The 22,372-nt window shown below is 41.9% G+C and overlaps 1 protein-coding gene across 2 annotated transcripts in view; it reads right to left on the reverse strand.

Annotated features, from left to right (window-relative positions):
• Positions 1 to 22,372, reverse strand: part of RNF25 (ring finger protein 25) — a 111,087-nt gene that overhangs the window by 44,995 nt on the left and 43,720 nt on the right. For both annotated transcript variants that reach the window (XM_030208995.1, XM_030208996.1), the window contains exon 4: positions 8,569 to 8,636. In XM_030208995.1, coding sequence (XP_030064855.1) covers positions 8,569 to 8,636 — 68 coding nt within the window. The remainder of the gene's footprint in view (positions 1 to 8,568; positions 8,637 to 22,372) is intronic.

Raw genomic sequence — 22,372 nt, forward strand, 5'->3', positions numbered from 1 at the left:
ACAATTCTTATAGTTTGAATGTTGGTAAGAGAAGATAGGCATAGTCGTTTCATGATAACAAGTGCAATTATTACTGTTTAAAGATTAGGTAAGGGAGGATAGACGGAAAGTGTTAGGTAAGTTAGAGGTGAGCTGCGGTAACTGTGTGGATTGTTGAAGTAGTTTTGTAGGTTATCAGGCATATTTTCAAAGCACTTAGCCTTCCAAAGTTCCATAGGTTTCTATGGAACTTTGGAAGGCTAAGTGCTTTGAAAATATGCCTGTATGTATTTTCCTCGTAGGCCTTTTGGAAGAGATGAGTCTTCAGAGATTTGCGGAAGTTAATTATTTCGTCAATAGCTTTCAGGTCTGTAGGTAGAGCATTCCACAGCTGCGTGCTCAAGTAGAAGGTGGTGGTGTGTGTCAGCTTATATTTTAGTCCTTTGCAGCTGGGGAAGTGCAGATTGAGATATCTGCAGGATGATCTTACAGCGTTTCTGGCAGGCAAGTCCACAAGGTTTAGCATGTAGATTGGGGCGTCTGCGTGTATAATTTTGTGTACTATCGTGCACATCTTGAACTCAACGCGTTCTTTGAGTGGGAGCCAATGGAGTTTGTCTCTTAGTGGTTTAGCACTTTCATATTTATTTTTTCCAAATATGAGTCTGGCGGCTGTATTCTGGGCTGTTTGGAGTTTTTTGATATTTTGTTCTTTGCAGCCGGCGTATAGTGCATTACAGTAGTCCATGTGACTTATTACCATTGACTGTACCAGGGTGCGGAAGATATGTCTCGGGAAGAAAGGTTTTACTCTTTTGAGTTTCCACATTGAGTGGAACATTCTCTTCATGTTATTCTTCACATGAGTATCAAGTGTGAGGTTTCGGTCGATAGTCACTCCAAGAATTTTTTGGTTTTGCACGACAGGAAGAGAACAGTTATGGTGTGGTTATTTTGGAGTAGATGTTTTTGTTGTGTTGTGAGGTTAGTACAAGACATTGTGTTTTCTCTGCGTTGAGTTTCAGTTTGAACGCATTATTTATATATTTTTCTATGCTGAATTATGTCACAGAACACGGGGAGGCAACCCATGTATTGGGGAGGCAAGTCAAAATTACATTTTTGCACTTCACCCTCTCCCTCAGCTATATAAAGAAACACTGTATGTTGGCAGAAGAAAATTGCAATGAAACACTGTATGGTTGAACCACCACATTCGCAGCTATTGAAGCATGCTGAATTAACGATCTACCAAGTAGGAGCTAGGGCCTAATCACAATCAAAACTTCTAGAAGGGAATTGAAAACTGCCAAAACTGCAGTGCTCACCAAAATGTGAGCTATAGAGGCCATCTGTATTATGAACATCTACTCAAGGTACTGCATCTTTCGTGAGGAGAAATGCCACTGAGTCTATGAAGTAAAGATTTTGCTAAAGCCTTGAGGGTAAAGGTTGCAACCTAAGTAGGGCAGAAGGAAAAAGAAAAATTCTTAAGCAAAAAAGCAGCTACCTAACAAAAGTGACAGTAATGTAATCTGTAAACATCTAAAAAGAAATCCCAGCTGCTCTCAAAAAGAGAAAAAAATATGTCTGGCATAACAGGGCTAAAGGTAGATGAAGAGAAAAGAATGAAAATCCAGCTGGTACTAGAAGTAGCTGAAACCGTTAGACTAAGCCACTTGGCATGGGGAGTCGAGAAGAGAGGACAAAAGCCCAGAGAGTACAAGGAGGCTAAGAGGAGAAGCTTAGCTTATTCTTAAAAGAAAGGTTCAAATGAGCACTGTGAAGTTGTGAAACTGAGATCAGGTGAGCCCATGTGTTCAAAAACAGAACAGACTAGGAGGTTAGGTGCAGCTGTGTTGCAAAGATAACCCAGCTAGAGAACCCAAATGCATTGAGCTTCTGGAAAAGCGAGGTATGTTGACGTGTTGGGAAACCAAACAACCGAATAGTTATGTTAGCTCCCTAGAACAAGAGGGTCATTCCATGCCAAGTGGTCTAAACCTCCCCACCATCATGTCTCCAATTTTGTTCAAATTTTATCTGTTGTGCGAGTCAGGTGTTAAACGAAGTTTCCCAAAATTTGAGGTCTCTACTGCAATAGTTGCAGATCTAGACCCCCTTTTCTGAAAGGTTGTCAGTCCATGAGCGCGCGACATTTACCAAAATGCCATTTTTGGGGTCTAATAAAATCCAAACACATTTATAAGAATGGGTAAAAAATTCAAATCCTGTACAGTTTTTGATGCTAATTCCGATGAAATACATTTTAACATTATGGATGCAAAATCTAGTCAAACAAGTTGACTCAAAGTGTGCATCAAAATTGGTCGCGACTCATCGGAACATATTTGGACCAATATTCAGACTGCAACAACTTCCTTGCAAACAAAGATACGGACTTGAAATTTTGAACAAGCATTATGCTTGTGCTGAACATAAAAGTTCTTTAGCTGGGTTATATATTTTTTTAGTCTGGTGGAAATATTGGAAACTGTTGATTTACCCACACCAGGTTGATTTCATTGAAACCCTTACATTTCTACTGAACATAATACTGCCAGATTTGCAACTAACCAGCATCTATAACCGCCCTGCAGGATCTCTTCAAAGTTGGCACTGTCAGCGCAAATGGTAAAATGTACCAAAGTTCAAAGCCAATTATTAAAAAAGAGTCTGCCTGAATCAGCTTATGAACAATATCATCTGAAAGAGAAAATTGTGCTCTACAACACTGATATGTTTTTGTTTTGCAATGCCACCATTAAGTAGCCATTTATTCTGGTCAAATTATGTTATATTTTGTGTGCGCAATGTATTGTGCTGGTCCATGATGGCTGAGCCATTACTGGTTATCACATTGAAACCAGCATCTCCATCGCCATTGGGGCCACGCCCGATAGCCATGCAGTAACAGCCACGGGTGGGCATCTTTACTGCAGGATCCCAAGCCTGATTGTGTGTGTCTTTACTGTAGGATCCCAAGCCTGATTGTGTGTTTCTTTACTGCAGGTTCCCAAGCCTGCCTTCTTCAGTTACTTCACTGCAGGTTCCCAAGCCTGCCTTCTTCAGTTACTTCATCATTCTGAAAGCATCATTGATCTGCAAGAGAACGGTTTCAGGGAAACTATATTGCCAACCAGATGATGTCACTGATGGAGCTGGAATAACAGCAATGATAAGTTGTTCTGGGATCCAGCAAGTATCACGTCTAACCGGCCAATAAAATGAAGTAGCGGGACCATGAGGATGCATAAAGCTAATGAAAGCATCTTTCTGTTCAACTGAGCTCATTTTAATATATTTGCATATGATTTCCATTGTCTGCTACCACGAACGGTAAAAGGTGTGCAGAACCCCTTTGTGCATTTCTCGCTGAATATCGTGCACACTAAACTGGCTAGAACCAGTAAAAGAAGACGTTGCAAGCATGGAAAGTTTTGTGCATCCTCCTCTCGGTGTGGGTTTACTCCTTTGATTTTCAGGGGTGCCTTTGTTTCCAGTGCACACCATGTCACCAAAAATGTATTTTGCTTTCTTTCTCCTGACAGTTGCTTGGGATCTGCTGGCTACTTGTAATCTGGACTAATCACTGTTAGAGACAGGATGCTAGGCTTGATGGACTTTGGTCTGATTCAGCACAGCTTTTTTTATGTTCTTCTCAGCAACTTAAATCTAATCCTATAAAATAGGATAAAAGTTCTACTGCTTGTACATTTGCTGCCTTGGGCAAGGGTTGCTCCCTTATTTTCATTACCATATATTTATCTTGTTGCTGTGCTGCATTTTTGTTTTGCTGTTTCTTATTGTCTGTTTTGTAACTGCTTCTGCCTTTTGATTTTCAATAAAGACTTCTAAAAATTAAAACAAAGCAAAACTGGGAACTATCCCACTGACTTGCTATTTTAGGATTAACATTTTTTATTAGAAAATAAGACATGGATTTAGCCAAGGAAAGTCTTCTCTTACCAATCTGCTACATTTTTAAAAAATAAATCACTGACAAAAAATATAAAATCCCAATAGGGAGAGACAAAAAAGTAAAGGAAGTCAATCCCCCCAAAATATAAAATCATATATCGAATGCCTAGAGAAGAACCCCTACAAATATAGAAATTTACTAGAAAGAAGAGGGCCAAAAGAGAGTTCAGGATAGGCTGACCATTCAGCCGAGCTAGATTTCAGTGAGACTAGCCACAAAGGCTGCTCACTTATGAAGCTCTATATATCAAGGATACTCTCTATAAATGTCTCCCCCCCTCCTAAATTGTATTATTTTAAATCTTTTCTTGTATATTTCTAAACTATTTAATAAAATATATATTTCAGACAAAAAATAATAGAAAGCTGTTCAATGGGCATGCACATATTCAAGGGGACTCCCAGATATGAAAAAAGCAGCACCTATATATTCAAGGGCTGTTACCAACACAGCATATAAGTTCACATGTATAACCAAAGCACCGGAATACGCAGAAACAAGAGCAAACTTGGACTGAGGAGGCATGAATTAGCCAGTTGTCTAAATAGGGATGGATTGTAATTCCTTCCCGCCGCAACACGACTGCCACCACTACCATGACCTTTGAAAAGGTGCGCGGAGCCGTGGCCAGGCCAAAGGGAAGGGCCTGAAACTGGAAATGTTGACCCAGAAATGCGAAGCACAGAAACTTCTGATGAGGTGGCCAGATGGGAATATGTAAGTAGGCCTCCTTGAGATCCAATGCTGTCAGAAATCCCCCGGCTGAACTGCAGTGATGATCGAGCGTACAGTTTCCATGCGAAAGTGACGCACCCACAGAGACATGTTCACTCGACGAAGGTCTAGGATCGGACAAAAGATCCACCCTTACTGGGGACTACAAAATAGATGGACTAACGTCCATGACCACAATCCAGCGAAGGATAGGAACCACCGCCCCCAAATGAAAGAGCTTCAGCAGAGTGGAAAAGACAGCTTGTCGCTTTTGAGAAGCAGCACATGGGGAAGCCAAGAAAAAATCTGCAATGGGAGAGGAAAATTCAAGCTTGTAACCATCTTGAATAAGGTCTAACACATAGGTCTGTTGTCAGTTTGGCCCATTCCTTGTAAATGTGTGAACCACCCCGCTAGAGGCACCAAGGAATGGGACAGCGCCCCATCATTGGGAAGGCCGGGCAACAGGATAGGACTTGCCAGTGCTCCCGGAAGAGCACTTATCCTGTTGAAAGGAATGTCATGGTTGGTATCGAGACTTGGGCGCGCCAGAAGGGTGACCAGGAAGATATCTCCTAGTGTCACAAAGATGGATGCCCTGGTAGCAGCTGTGATTACAAAGACTACCCTGCCGGTGGAAGGTGGCATTACCCTCAAGGATATACAAGACCAGAAGCTGGAATCAGTCTTGAAGATGTTCTTTGAGGTGTCTGCTTTGTCTTTGCAGGCGGCCATCTGTGGGTCCTGTGCTGCCTGTTTTTCCCTTTTGTGGGTGCAACAGGCAGCTGACGTCCTGTTGGACTCAGGAACTCAGCCATCCTCGGAGTTTCCTGATTTGGAAACAGGGTTTGCATATTTGGTGGACACTTTATATGATCTGGTAAGAGCTTCGGCCAAGCAAATGGCTTTGACTATTTTGGGACATCGGTTGTTGTGGTTACGCCACTGGGCAGCGGATGCAGTGTCTAAGAAGCGTTTGGTCAAGTTACTTTTTAATAGTAAACTCCTCTTTGGGGTGGACTTGGAGAGGCTAGTCAAAGACCTGGGGGATTCTAAGACTCTGCGCATGCCAGAAGACAAACCTCTGTCGTCCTCTTCTTCTAGGCCCTCTCAGCAGTGGAAATATATAGTGGAATTAAAAAAAGGTACAGAGAAGGGTGACCAAAATGATTAAATGAGATGGAACAACTCACATATAGGTTAAGTCTCTTCAGCCTGAAGAACAGTTGTATGTATGTTATGTTACAGGTCTATAAAAAAGACTGAGTGAGTGGCGTGGAACGAGTAAACATGAATCAACTGTTTACTCTTTCAAAAAGTATACTGGAGACATTCTATGACGTTACATAGTAGCAAATTTAAAACAAATTTCACTAACACATAGCTAAGCCCTGAAACTTGCTGCTGAATCATGTGGTAAAATCATTTAATGTAGCTGTGTTTAAAGAAAGCTTGGATAAATTCCTGGAGGAAAAGTCCATAAACCATTAAGGTATATCTGGGGAAAGCCACTGCTTATTTTTGGGGGTTAGTACTACTTTCTGGGATCTTACTACTTTTGGGGATTCTGCCAGGTACTTGTGACCTGGTTTGGCCACCACTAGAAACAGGATACTGGGCTAGATATATCCTTAGTCCGACTAGTAGGGCACTATTATATCTTATAAAAAAAACTAGTAAAAAGGCCTGTTTCTGACACAAAGGAACGGGCACTAACAAGGTTTTCCTCGGCTCCCCTGCAGCCACCCATGTCCAGCGACCCTCTTCTCCCCCTGCAGCCACCCATGTCCAGCGACCCTCCTCTCCCCCTGCAGCCACCCATGTCCAGCGAACCTCCTCTCTCCCCTACCCCCCTCCTGCCACCCATGTCCAGCGACCCCCTGCCCCCCCTGCAGCCACCCATGTCCAGTGACCCTCCTCTCTCCCCTCCCCCCCTGCAGCCACCCATGTCCAGCGACCCCCTGCCCCCCCCTGCAGCCACCCATGTCCAGTGACCCTCCTCTCTCCCCTGCCCCCCCTCTAGCCACCCATGTCCAGCGACCTTCCTCTCTCCCTTGCCCCCCTCCAGCCACACATGTCCAGCAACCCTCCTCTAGACATGGATCAGCTGTGAGGCATGTTCCCACCCCCCCAGGTTCTGAAGTTGACATCATAATGGCTACGGTGATGTCAGCCTGATCTACAGAGCCTAGCAGACCAACTCGGAATGAGCCACAGTCCCAGGCAAGTCAGAACGTTGGAGGTGAGAATCAAACATATAATAAACGGCAAGTGACCGACTCACCTGCAAATGCGCAGTAGAGACTTCCCTCTCTGTCCTGCCCTCGCGTCAAGACGTGATGACGTCAGAGGGCGGAACAGAGAGGGAAATGGAGTCGGAGTCACTGTCGGACGCTGCCGCCTGGAAACGAACATCGCGCGCACCAACCTCCACCCTCCCCCCATCTCCGCCGCTGCTCCCGCCGTCCTCCGCATCAGGCTCCCTGCACTGACCTGACAGCGCCTCTCACCTACGTGTGGAAGCGCTGCAGGCAGCAGCAGAGCGATCTGCTGCTGCCTGCAGCGCTTTCACACGGAGGTGAGAGGCACTGGTCAGGTCAGTGCAGGGGGCCCGGCACGGAGGGGGGAGGGAGCGCCGGCGAGGAGGGTAGCTGGAAATCTCACCCATTTTTATGGGCTTAACGGCTAGTTATTATATAGGATAAACATAAACACTCAGTGTGTGTTTCTTCTTTATGGCACCAAGTGCCAAAGAACAAGACAATTCCAACAAAACATGTTTCTTTTCTTTTTAAATACCACTTGACGACATACCTCATTCTACCAGTTCTCCCTCCTTATCAGGGGTTAAACAGAGGCCTTTGCAATGACAATTATCACCAAGTTTATTTTGATTCATCAAAAGAAACTGACAAAACACCAGCGAAAGAGGTATGCACCAGCAAACTCTCATGCTGCTATCTTGGCCACTCCCGATCTACATGTTATCAGGAGAATCACTGTGGATTTTACCTAAGCCCTACCTGTTGGGATTATTGCCCTGTAAACTAAGTAAAGGCATAAAGGCGTAAGTGGAGGAGTGGCCTAGTGGTTAGGGTGGTGGACTTTGGTCCTGGGGAACTGAGGAACTGAGTTCGATTCCCGGCACAGGCAGCTCCTTGTGATTCTGGGCAAGTCACTTAACCCTCCATTGCCTGCCGCATTGAGCCTGCCATGAGTGGGAAAGCGCGGGGTACAAATGTAACAAAAATAAAAGACTTATTAAATGGGGGCTTATGGTGACACGAGGTGGCTCGATGTTGGAAACAAATGGAGGCACTGGCATTGAAACTGTGGAGAGAATGTCTTTAATTTATAACATGGATGGAGAAACTAAACAGACATTAGGCATCAAAGATTCTTAAGTGGTCCCTGCTGGAGAACTACTGAGGAATGGAGGGAGGGGTAGGGGCTTTTTAAGGGTGGGAGAATGTTTAGGTTGGATTGGTGGGTGGGGGTAGAGGAGGAGAAGTTTCATGTTTTCTATGGATGTCAAGACATGCTCACATATTTTTACTGTTTCTATATAATAAAAACACTTTTCAATAAAGATTATCAAAATATTTTTTAAATGTGGTAATGCTCAATATTTCTTAGACAGCAGCATGGCAAGTTTCTGTCTGATCTGAACTAATTAAATGGAAGTTTCCTTTCCTTAACCATTCAGTCTGCTCTTCTTCATGTCCCACTATACTTTCCTCCCTCAAAAGTCTCTTGGCACATCTATTACTGAAAAAGGTAAACCCTGCCCCCATTTCCCTCTCAGCTGAAATAAATAAGGACAGTGTGGCTCTCTTGACTGGCTAGAGACAGGTACAGGCATGACAACATCAGAATACTACAAGACAACTCACATGTGAAGCAGCTCATCTGACAGACCACGAGGATTCTGGATGGAGATTGCTGGTGCCTCCTGTGGATACTAAAGTAATTAAAAAGGATAAATTAACATCTTTATGACTGGGAATGCTTAATGTAATGTATTGGGAATATGTGTGTGAAGATGTGGAGAATGTATGTTGTTATAGGCAGCCAACTCTGGAACGCAATACCTCGACGCATCCGAACAACCAATGAACACCTACCCTTACGAAAGCTGCTTAAAACTTACCTCTTCAGACAAGCTTACCCAAATAACCCAACTTAATTCTCAAACTCAAACCACACTACCCATACTCCAATCCTCTCCCACACATCCCTCCCTATTGTCCTACTCTTTCCAACTGGATCATCTCCGTGATACTTCATACCATACTCTATGTTATCTCTGTGGTACTTTGTACCACACCTTGTACCTTACTTTGTGTTATCTCTATGATACTCTGTACCACATCCTGTAAGCCGCACTGAGCCTGCTATCGAGCGGGGTATAAATGCCATAAATAAATAAATAAATAAATAATCGTTTACTGAGTTTGCTATGCCGCATAGTTGTGACCAAATCAAAGAGGTTTACAGTTAAAAATAAAGGGTACAACTTGTAGAATAGAAAAGAATGCCAAATTATGATAGGAAAGAACTAGCTACTGTCATTCATACAGGACATGAAGTAGTTAACAAAATTAAAATACATAAACTGATGTTAGGAAGTATCATGAAATGCTAGCCACCCGACTGGGGTTACCCCCCGCAGCCATTTAGAGGGTCTATCCCCAGCACAGCTCAGGTCCACCTGCCCACCTGTGCTGTACACTAGGCACTCTCCTCCCACCGACTGGGTCACAATCGCCTCTGGGCGAGTCTCACGCTCTCAATTATCCCCAGTGATTTCTAGATTACTGGAGCCACACTCCCAGTAGTCTCACAGTTCCCAGAAAGCACTCACAGTCCCAACATACAACCACAAGGATTCTTTATCAGTCCAGACAAAGAGGCATAAGCTGAACTGTTTATTGACTTAAAACTGAACAGTGTACAAAAAATGTGCAATCAGCAAACAATAAGAGGTAACTGAAATATAGATCAATATAACACTAACTATACATTTGTTTACTTTCTAAAAATTACTTGAGAAGATCAGGACATATAATTCACCGAGCCTAAGCAAAGAGATCTGTCTCTCTTTTCTCCTGGCAAAGACCTGAACTCAAAATCAGTAACTGCTAGTTTAGCTTCAAACTCCAGGCCAATCAGAGCCCAGAACACAACATTTAAAAAATATACTGTATCTTGCTTCCTGTTTGTTAAACTAAAGATAAGTAAATTATCCAAGAACTAGAGTACCAAAAGGAGGAGTCAATTATAGATAGAATCTTGACCAGACCTACCAATCTCATTAAATAAATATTTATATATATATATATATATATGAATATATATTATATATGATAATCCAATATGATAATCTATTATATATGACCAATCCAAACCGCCTGACCCCGTACAGTCTACACCCAGAGGACGAATTGGCAAGGATACCTTCTGGCAACAAATCTATGATAACAACTGGTCAATAGATCCAACTCAACCACTTCCTCACAGAATGGGACCACAGATGCAAACTCATTTTGGATGAAATCGCCCCGCTACACTCCAAAAATCTACCAACAAAGAAAAAAACCTTCACCATGGTTTAATGAGGAACTAAGAAACAAACCAGGAAACTCAAAAAACTTGGAGAAAACCAAAAGATGATCTCACCCTGCATGAGTGGAAACAAACTCAAAAGAATACAAGAATGATATTAAACGAGCCAAAGAACGTACTATACTAAACAAATCACAGCCACAGGAACAGACATACAAAACAATACCAAATTATAAAGAATCTTCTCAACCTGAATCCAGTAACACCTCATCCTCAAATTGTCACCCCGCCGACCAGATGGCCAAATACTCAACGATAAAATCATTAATCTATGCAACTCTATTCCCATAACGACGCCAACATTGATATTTTCCTCGATGAACTGGACCCCGACTCAGAAGAGATCCCAGCAGACTGCTACTGGACAAACTTCACCCCCCTTAGCACAAGGAAATCTGCACAGCACTATCCAAGTCTCACTGCCACCTGGACCCATGCCCCAATTATCTAATGAAAAATGCCCCTGCACGATTCATTACGGACCTCACCACCCACCTAAACTTCCTACTCCCAACAAGGCTCCTTCCCCTCCGAACACGACAATATTCTACTACACCTATACCAAAAAACCCCAAGAAACCAGCGAAAGATATCACTAACTATCGACCTGTGGCCTCCATCCCTCTTCTTACTAAACTATGGAAAATAGAGTGACCTCCCAACTCAACAAATTCATACAAAAATTCTCCATACTGCATGAGTCACAATCAGGTTTTTGACCTGCGCACAGCACAGAAACAGTATTACTCACCCTAATATCCAAGTTCAAACGAGAAATCTCAATTGGCAACAACATACTTCTTCTGCAGTTCGATCTATCCAGCGCATTTGACATGGTAGACCACGATATCCTCACAAAACTACGGGACAAACTAGGGATCGGTGGAAACATTATTAAATGGATAAAATGTTTCATCACCACTAGATCCTACCAAGTAAAATCAACCTCAACAATATCATCTGCGTGGTCCTCAAAATGCGGAGTCCCCCAAGGATCACCTCTATCCCCGATCCTCTTCAACCTTATGATGATTCCTCTGGCTAAATCCCTATCCAAATCTGGTCTAAACCCCTTTATCTATGCAGATGACTTCACCATATTCATTCCTTTCCAATCCAACCTTGAAGAAATCTAAGATAAAATAATCACTGGCATGAACATCCTAGATTCCTGGGCTAACGCTTTCAAGATGAAAATGAATAAAGAAAAAACTCAATGTTTAATCCTCTCATCACAACATTCCACTCTACTCCCAACTACCTTGACCACCCCCGACGTTACAATCCCAATATCCGACAATCTAAAAATCCTAGGAGTAATATTAGACAACCACCTTACTCTAAAAACTCAACCCCTACATATATGCAGAAGATGTCACAATTTACATCTCGTTCAAAAATGATCTAAATGAAATCACCAACAAGATAAACCAAAGCTTCCAAATCATGCACACCTGGGCGGATGCATTCCAACTAAAACTTAACGCAGAAAAAAACACGTCTTGTACTCACCTCACAACATAACACAAAAACTTCTCCGCCATAATCACACCATACTGCTCTCTTCCTATCTCACAAAACTTGAAAATTCTTGGGAGTTACTATCGACCGAAACCTCACTCTCGACACCCACGTGAAGAACACGACGAAAAAGATGTTCCACTCCATGTGGAAACTCAAAAGAGTAAAACCTTTCTTCCCGAGATATGTCTTCCGTACCTTGGTACAGTCAATGGTAATAAGCCATCTGGACTACTGCAACGCACTGTACGCTGGCTGCAAAGAACAGACTATCAAAAAACTCCAAACAGCCCAGAATACTGCTGCCAGACTCATATTTGAAAAAACTAAATATGAAAGTGCAAAATCCCTAAGAGAGAAACTTCACTGGCTCCCACTTAAGGAACGCATTGCGTTCAAAATCTGCACGATTGTACACAAAATCATTCATGCAGACGCCCCAATCTACATGTTAAACCTCGTGGACCTACCTCCCAGAAACGCCACAAGATCATTCCGCAAATTTCTCAATCTGAACTTCCCCAGCTGCAAAGGACTAAAATACAAGCTGCTGCATGCCACTACCTTCTCTTACATGAGCACGCAGCTATGGAATGCATTACCTACAGACCTGAAAACAATTGATGAAACAACCAGCTTTCACAAATCTCTAAAGACATACTTCTTCAACAAGGCCTACAAAGAGAATCCATAGCTTCACTAATCCACCCCACCAATCCACTCAGTTACGGAAGTCCACCTTCTATACTTACCCGCCTAATCATTTCCTTTCTTTCTTCCCCTACTCAATCTCTGCACATTACTAATTTTATCTGGTATCCTGGAATAATAATGTCATAACAAAACTATGTAAGCCACATTGAGCCTGCAAATAGGTGGGAAAATGTGGAATACAAATGCAATAAATAAATAAATGCAAAAGCCATGAAAAAGATGTTCAACATGATGTGGGTAATGAAAAGAGTAAAACCATTCCTCCCCCAAAAAACTTTCCGCAACCTGGTACAATCCACAGTACTCACCCAAGCTGACTACTGCAACAGCATCTTCATTGGTTGCAAAGCCCAAATCCTGAAAAAACTCCAAACCGCCCAAAACACAGCAGCCAGACTCATTTTTGGTAAATCTCGATTTGAAAGCGCAACACCACTCCGTGAAAAACTACACTGGCTCCCTATCAAAGAATGAATACACTTCAAAGCCCACACACTGATCCACAAGATCCTCCACGGAGAATCTCCAAGTTACATGACAAATATGATCGACCTTCCAGCCAGGAACGAGTCCAAATCTTCTTGAACATATCTCAATCTACACCTTCCCAATTGCAAAGGTCTTAAATACAAAACCTACTACACATCCAATTTCTTCGTTATAGGCAGCCAACTCTGGAATGCCATATCAAGACACATCCGAACAACCAACGAACACCTACCCTTCCGAAAGTTGCTGAAAACTTACCTCTTCAAACAAGCCTATCCAAACGACCCAACTTAATTCACAAACCTAATCCACACCACTAACACTACCCAAACCTAATCCACACCACTAACACTACCCATACTTCAATCCTTCCCCCACATCTCTCTATACAACGATGTTATCTTTGCGATTCTTTTGTACCCATGCATTGTTCTACTCTATACATCTGTGTTATCTTTGTGATACTCTGTACCCATACATTGTAAGCTGCACTGAACCTGCTATTGAGCGGGAAAGAGCAGGGTATAAATGCCACAAATAAATGAATAATGGAGAGTTCTCAGAGTATAAACTCACCCAAGCAAGACTACACCAAAATGATTTATGTCTCTAAGGGTGGACAAGCTTCTCAATCATGGAACTTCTCCGTGATTTATATTTAATTATGTGAGCAAAACAACACACCTGTGCTCTTTTCACCAACTGGTTAATAACCCGATATGAAAATGGTAAAAAACTGTCTGAATCAAACAATTCTATCTATTGCTCCATCCTACCTCATACATTTAAAAGCATCAATGAGGTCTCCAACACTTATAACAGCAATTAGGCACTTATCGTTATATAGCTGATTTCTTCCCTCCTGGATGTAAAATCTATCATTTGGGTAAAATATACCCCTTCTGAATGTTCAATGTTGCTTTCCAGTCGGGAAAAATTTCTCAATTGCTCGGTCTTTATCTTTTCCAAAGTTCATTTCTTCTACCTGGGGACAAATCAAATGTTCTTTTTGTCCCCAAACAAAAGCGCTACTGCGCCCTCAATAGATCATAAAGAGTCCGACTCTGCAGGGTTTCGTGTAAACTTCCTCAGGAACTTCACTAGGATATAAACGAAATGAAATAAAGCAAAGAAAGGTGTCTGGTTCCATTGTCTTCTACTGTGAAATCAGTGAGAAAGCAAACCACAGCAATGCAGTAAGCTAATGATATGGAAATTTCAAACATGCAGAACTTGTGCACTAATCAGAGGAAACCTGGTGAATGCATGCACACAAAGTTTCTGTGGCAAGGGTGACATCACGTCTGAAGAAATTTAAAGTATGAATACACGTCTGCACATGAACCAGAATGTTGCTCTTCACATAATATTTTGCAGAAATTTCTTACACATAAAAGGACTAGATTTTATATATCATGCCTAAATATTTGGCACCAAAATGAAATCTGCTTAGGTGTATTCTACAAAGTGTAAATTTCCACACAGCTAATAGAGGATGGGTCAACTGGTCCCACTAGAGGAATGTATATAGTAACATAGTAGTAACATATAGATGATGGCAGAAAACGACCTGCACGGTCCATCCAGTCTGCCCAACAAGATAACTCATACCGTGTTTCCCCGAAAATAAGACACTGTCTTATATTAATTTTTGCCCCCCAAAATGTGCTATGTCTTATTTTCAGGGGCTGTCTTATTTTTCAGGGAAGCATCGGGGTTGGCCCGACCGCCCTCCCGGAACTAACCTTAAACGCCTCCTTTCACCTTCGCAGCAAGCAGCAGCAGGGCAGGCCACTCCTTCCTTCTGTGTCCCACCCTCGCCTGACGTAATGTCCGCGAGGGCGAGGCACGGAAGGAAGGAGAGGTCTGCCCTGCTGCTGCTTGCTGCGAAGGTGAAAGGAGGCGTTTAAGGTTAGTTCCGGGAGCGACGGAGGATGGGTAGAGGGGCGGCCTTGTCCGGCTCTCGGCGGCCCTGCTTTCAAACAAAAATTTGCTAGGTCTTACTTTCGGGGGAGGCCTTATATCTACCAATTCAGGAAAACCTCTACTAGGTCTTATTTTCGGGGGATGTCTTACTTTCGGGGAAACAGGGTATGTGCTACTTTTTGTGTATACCTTACCTTGATTTGTATCTGTCTTTTTCAGGGCATAGACCGCATAAGTCTGCCCAGCACTAGCCCCGCCCTCCCAACCACCAGCCCCTTGATTTGTATCTGTCATTTTCAGGGCACAGACCGTATAAGTCTGCCCAGCACTAACCCCACCTCCCAACCACCAGCCCCGCCTCTGCCATCCAATCTCCGCTAAGCTCCTGAGAATCCCTTCTTTCCGAACAGGATTTCTTTATGTTTATCCCACACATGTTTGAATTCCGTTACCGTTTTCATCTCCACCACCTCCCGCGGGAGGGCATTCCAAGCATCCACCACTCTCTCCGTGAAAAATACTTCCTGACATTTTTCTTGAGTCTGCCCCCCTTCAATCTCATTTCATGTCCTCTAGTTCTACCGCCTTCCCATCTCCGGAAAAGGTTTGTTTGCGGATTAATACCTTTCAAATATTTGAACGTCTGTATCATATCACCCGTGTTTCTCCTTTCCTCCAGGGTATACATGTTCAGGTCAGCAAGTCTCTCCTCATATATGAGGTCACAAACTGTGGCTGCCATTTTTCTGAGTAACAATATGATTTTTGAATTTTATTTGGTGAAGGACCAACCCATCTGTGGGAGGTACTTGTTTGTTGAGAAGCCATATGGGTGCTTCATTCTATTGGAACTAATATGTTACAAGTCCCTCCAATGAGGGCTGCGAGGCTAGCAAAAACTTGTGCTGCTGCTGCTTTTTCAGTTGCTGGTCCTTTACTGTGGAATTCGCTTCTATAGCATTGTGGACTTTGCTTAGAAGTTCCCAAACCTGTCCCAGGGACTCCCTATCCACTCAGGTTTCCAGGATATCCTCAATGAATACTCATGAGACATTTGCATCTAGTGGAGGTAGTGCATGCTTATATCTCTCATAAATATTAATGGAAAGTATGGTAACTAAACAACTCACGGAATATTTGGACAAGTTTTCCATATTACATGATTCACAATCTGGATTTCGATCCCTTTACTGAAACAGTTTTGGTTACCCTGATATTCAAGTTCAAACAACATATAGCTGGTGGCAAAAGTATACTTCTCCTCCAATTCGACTTGTCCAGCGCATTCGATATGGTCAATCACGATATCTTACTACATCATCTGGATTATTTTGGGATAGGTGGAAATGTACTTAATTGGTTTAAGGACTTTCTTTCATTCAGATCTTATCGGGTGAAAATGAATTCAATTCTATCCTCCTCTTGGAATGCAGCTTGTAGAGTCCCTCTAAAGTCGCCTCTTTCCCCTACATTATTCAACATAATAATGATCTCATTGGCCAATGTCCTATCCAAACTAGGTCTAAATCCAATTATATACACAGATGATGTTACAGTATACCTTTCAAACAGGACTTGGATGAAATTATCAATCTTATTAGATTAGGTCTGAGTACAATGGACAAATGGGCAAATTTATTTCACCTGAAAATGAATACTGAAAAGACTCACTGCCTCATCCTATTGTCTCAGTATAATAAATATAATCCTTCTACTTTAAATGCTCCCAACCTTTCCCTACCCATCTCAGACAGTTTAAAACTTCTAGGGGTCACAATTGATCGGCACCTTACCCTGGAAACCCAAATAAATCACACCACAAAGAAAATGTTTTACTCTATGTGGAGACTCAAATGAATAAAACCGTACTTTCTTCGTGATGTTTTTCGCAATATGATACAATCAATGGTACTAAGCCAATTGGACTATTGTAACGGCATTTATGCAGGCTGCAAAGAGCAATTGCTCAAGAAACTTCAGACTGCTCAGAACACTGCGGCTAGACTGATCTTTGGAAAATCTAAATAAGAATCTGCCAAGCCCCTGCGCGAAAAACTGCATTGGCTTCCCATTAGAGAACGAGTTGCCTTCAAGGTATGCACCTAGATTCACAGGATCATTTATGGGGAAGTTCCAGATTACATGCTTGAATTGGTTGACTTACCACTCAGAAACAGATTCAGTCTCTCACGATCCTATCTAAATTTACACTACCCAGACTGTAGTGGACTTAAGTACAATCTACTTATGCCTCCAACTTCACTTTCATGGGCACACAACTGTGGAATGCTTTACCCAAATCAGTTAAATCCACTCAGAATTACCTGAATTTTCAGAAAACTATTGAAGTCCATCTTGTTCAGTAGGCTTATTCTCCAGGTTCAACATAATCTGTTTACTTCTGATTTAACAAGACTCATAGACACTAATTATTATTATCTTCATCTACATATTGCTGTTCAAAAAGTTATCTACATGTTCATTATCTTACTTTAATACTGTTTGATTATACTTTTCTTTACTGTAGCCTTCATACAGTTTATGTAGCCACATTGAGCCTGCAACTAGCGGGAAAATGTGGGGTATAATGTATTAAATAAATAAATAAAAATATTCATTGTGGATATCCTGAAAACCTGACTGAATATAGGAGGCCCCCAGACAGCTTGTGAGCCACTGCCTTAGCTGAATTATGGGATATTTTGGAAAAAATGAAAGCCTAGCTATTTGTATCAGCATTTGGAAAAATATTGAGAGGGTTTTGAAGATGTTCATGTTTTTAGGATAATAAAGTTGTTTGGTTTTGTAATGTTAAATTTAAAGCTAATTGTGTTTAGGTGTATGTTAGGCAATTTTAACTGGTCCTCCCTTTTAGGCACCCCAATGATGCGTGGGAGCACCTATTCTATGACGACATCTGGGCACTCCAATTTGTTATAGAATACTAACATAAACCCACACTGGAAACACCTACATTTAGGCATGCTCATTCATGCCAGATCTATGGCTGGCATAAATAGGAACATCTAAATGTGACACTGGCATGTACAACTTACAGTATTCTGAGTTTCATGTGAAATGTCAGCCTGCTTATACCCCACCCATGCTGTCCCTAGTGAATGCCTTCTTGCATTTATGTGTGTACATTATAGAATACCACTGAATACCCTGTTAGCACTTATGCAGGTAAGTGTACATTCACCTGCATAAGTGCCAGTATTCTATACAATTTAAGTGTGCAAATGGCACTTAAATTTAGATACCCTGTTATAGAATTAGGCAGAGGAAGCTTTTAATTTTGTTTAGTTATGCTGATTTTATATTCATATCTCTTTGTACACCTCAGGTTTTTGCATGGAAATAGCTGATCTACAAATATAAATAAATAAACAATGAGGCAGCAAGCTGATGAACTTATTCTGTTTGTGAGATTCCCGGCAATCTTTATCAAAGTCTACTCTCTGATCAAAGAGAAAGGCCTTTCCTGCTTGGGTATCTATTAAAAGTTTCAACAATCTGGAATTGCTGTGATGGCTTTGAGGTTGATTGAGAAGTTTATCCTCAAACCTTGAGAAACCAGCAGCTGAGTCACTGTTTGACATGATAGTTGGCTGCAAAGTTGTTAACAGGTGTGGGATGGAGAGATCACATTTATCCTGTAGCAAAGAAGTTTTATAGATTTCTGTATCAAAAAGAATCAGATTTAAGTTAGACCTGGGCCCTTTGTATTTAGGTGTATAATTTGGTTGGTGCAAAATGCTCCTCCTGGACATTGCACTCTTTGCTGCAGGGCTGCAAACACATTCAGCCTTATTAGATTGTCAAGTTGGAGAAACATATGTCACTAGCCTTTTCCAATTGTGGATCAAAACTGTAATTCAGACCCAATGAACATTTGTGCTGAAGACTTAATAGAGTTTTGTGGGAAAATACCCAAAGATCTGGTTGTTTAATCAAGTTAACAAGAATTGTCAGATTAACTATATGTTTCACTTAGTAAATCAGTAATAATTTGCCTATTTAAATTGGTTTAATTTATTGTATCTCATTTGAGTTGCAAACCTCAAAGCCCCACACCGGAACCAAGAACTCTCAACCTATACCACGAGAGGCCAAATTGACCCTGAAACATTCTGGCAACAAATCTATAAGAAACGAATGGACAGCACATACAGAGTTGAATCTCTATCTCCTCGAATGGGCAACAGGTGCAGAAGTATACTAGACAACATAGCACCACTACAAACTAGAACCTTACGAAGACACAACCCAATAACATGGTTCAATGAAGAACTTAAAAACAAAAAACCAAGTAAGGAGGCTTGAACGAGCACGGAATAAAAGAAAGATGACCTTACACTCACGCATGGAAACTAACACAAAGAAAATACAAATATGCAATTAGACGAACCAAAAGATCATACTATACAAAACTACCACATTGAGCCTGCAAAGAGGTGGGAAAATGTGGGATACAAATGCAAATAAATAAATAAAATAGGACCAACTACAAAGACACGCATAAACTCTTCCAACTTGTCAACAAATTACTACATACCACACCCGTCACAACAACCAACACAGAAACTCCATCAGCTGACAACCTCGCTAAATACTTTAATGAGAAAATTATAAAGCTATGACTTACTCTACCACTCAACACCACCGATCACGTACAATTCATTAATTATCTGGACCCAACACTCGACGAATATCCAGCAGACCGAATTTGGACAAACCGTCATAATTACCGACGAAACTATCTCTCAAGCGATTAACAGGTTCGCCAAGTCCCACTGTAAACTGGACATATGTCCCAATAAACTAATAAAATCCGCCCCTCAACGGTTCATAACAGACCTCACGACACACCAGAATCATATGTTGCAACGCGGACTCTTCCCAAAGGATAAAGGAAACATTCTACTAACCCCAATACCTAAGGATGCAAAGAAAAAAACAAGCGACCTAACCAACTACTGCCCAGTAGCATCTATCCCCCTGACAACTAAACTAACGGAAAGTATGGCTACTAAACAGCTTACCGACTACTTAAACAGATTCTCAATACTCCATGAATCCCAATCAGGCTTTCGATCCAACCACAGTACTGAAACAGTATTAATCACTCTTCTAACCAAATTCAAACAAGCAATTGCGACTGGCAACAGAGTACTTCTCCTACAATTTGACACGTCCAGCGCATTCGACATGGTGAGCCATAAAATACTATTAAACATCCTAGAGTACTTCGGCATTGGAGGAAATGTTCTTAGCTGGTTCAAAGGCTTCCTAACCGCAAGAACATACCAAGTAATATCCAATTCAAAGACATCAGCACCATGGAAACCAGAATGCGGAGTACCCCAAGGATCACCGCTCTCACCGACCATTTTCAACCTAATGATGATACCTCTGGCCAAGTCATTATCCAACCAAGGCCTAAATCCATACATCTACGCAGATGACATCACGATCTACATCCCATTCAAAAAAGACCTAAAAGAAATCACTAATGAAATTAATCACAGCTTCCAAATCATGACTCTTGGGCGGACACATGTCAACTAAACTAAACGCGGAAAAAACACAATGCCTCATCCTCTCATCACACCACAACACGAACAAACCCACCACTCTAAACATCCCAAAATACACACTCCCTGTCTCAGACAGCCTGAAAATACTCAGAGTCACTATGACCGAAATCTCACACTAGAAAGTCATGCAAAAAATACCACAAAGAAAATGTTCCAAGCAATGTGGAACAGAAACTCAAAGAGTAAAACCTTATTTCCCAAGGGAATATTTTGCAACCTGGTACAATCAATGGTGTTAAGTCACCTAGATTACTGCAACTCAATATATGCCGGATGCAAAGAACAAATCATTAAGAAGCTCCAAACAGCCCAAAACACAGCAGCAGACTCATATTTGGAAAAACAAATACGAAAGTGCCAGACCCCTAAGAGAAAAATTACACTGGCTCCCACTAAAAGAACATATCACGTTCAAAATCTGCACTTTGGTTCATAAAATCATTTACGGAGATACCCCAGTCTACACGTCAGACCTCAAAGACTTACCACCCAGGAACACTATAAGTTCAGCGCGCACATTCCTGAACCTCCACTATCCTAGCTGCAAAAGCCTAAAATATAAACTAACACATGCATCCAGCTTCCCCTACCCCTACATAAGTACACAGCTCTGGAATGCCTTACCACTTGCCGTGAGAACAATCAGTGACATAACCAATTTTCGAAGATTACTGAAGACCAACCTGTTCAAAAAGGCATACCACAACGATAAAACCTAACCACCAGCCAACGAAACTCAAGTCTGAACAAGTTAAAACCCAACCTTCTATACTAGACTACCAAAGACTGCTATACTATGAATGAACTTCAACATATTAATACCCTATTCCCTAATTCCGAATATCAATTCTTTATACTCTTGATACTTGTCTGTTATCTACCATGCCAATCATGATCTCTAATGTAATATCACTTGTATCTCTCACTCCGGAAATGGCGATCGCCATGACGGAACAATGTACGCCACATTGGGCCTGCAAATAGGTGGGAAAATGTGGGATACAAATGCAACAAACAAAAAAATAAATAAACCTAAAGTAGAGTAACAAATCTAATAACTAAACTAAATAAATCACTTGGAGAAGAATCTTTCATCAACTCTCTGTCTAGGCAGGATTTTTCTGCTAGTTCTTAGGCTACTTAGTACAAACACCTTTTCTTCTCAGCATTAGTCCCTGGGAAATGACAGAAGGGAAAGGGCTGAATCAGAGATAACAGTTCTCTGCTTTGTTCTCTGCTCCAGCCTTACCTCTCTCTTTCTGAACTCTAAAGGCCGCTGCCTGGGTGGAGAGAGGATGCATCAAACAGCATGCAATGCCAACAGGGTTGGGGTATTAGCCCTCTATGTTGTGACCATACAGAACAGTTCCAGAATCTAGTCACCCTCTATCTGACCAGTAAAATGAAGATACATACCAGTAGCAGGTATTCTCCAACGACAGCAGGCTCAATATTCTTACGCATGGGGGGGTCGTCGTCCGCGACGGCCCAGGAGACCAGAACTAATCAAAAAGTTAGAACTTTCCAGAAAGTGACGCCGCACGGGGCAAGACGCACTGCGCATGCGTAAGCAGCTACCCGCCCGCAACGCGAGCGTGTCCCTTCAGTTAGTAAAAAGCAAAATATACATAAGAGGAACAAATCCAAAGGGGAGGAGGGAGGGTTGTAAGAATATTGAGCCTGATGTCCTCGGAGAATCCCTGCTACAGGTATGTATCTTCATTTTCTCCGTGGACAAGCAGGTTCAATATTCTTACACATGAGGTATCCCTAGCCCGCAAGCACACTCAAAACAATAAACACTGGACAATAGGGCCTCGCA

Source organism: Microcaecilia unicolor, chromosome 7 (assembly GCF_901765095.1).
Source record: "Microcaecilia unicolor chromosome 7, aMicUni1.1, whole genome shotgun sequence".
In the NCBI taxonomy this organism is placed as follows: Eukaryota; Metazoa; Chordata; class Amphibia; order Gymnophiona; family Siphonopidae; genus Microcaecilia; species Microcaecilia unicolor.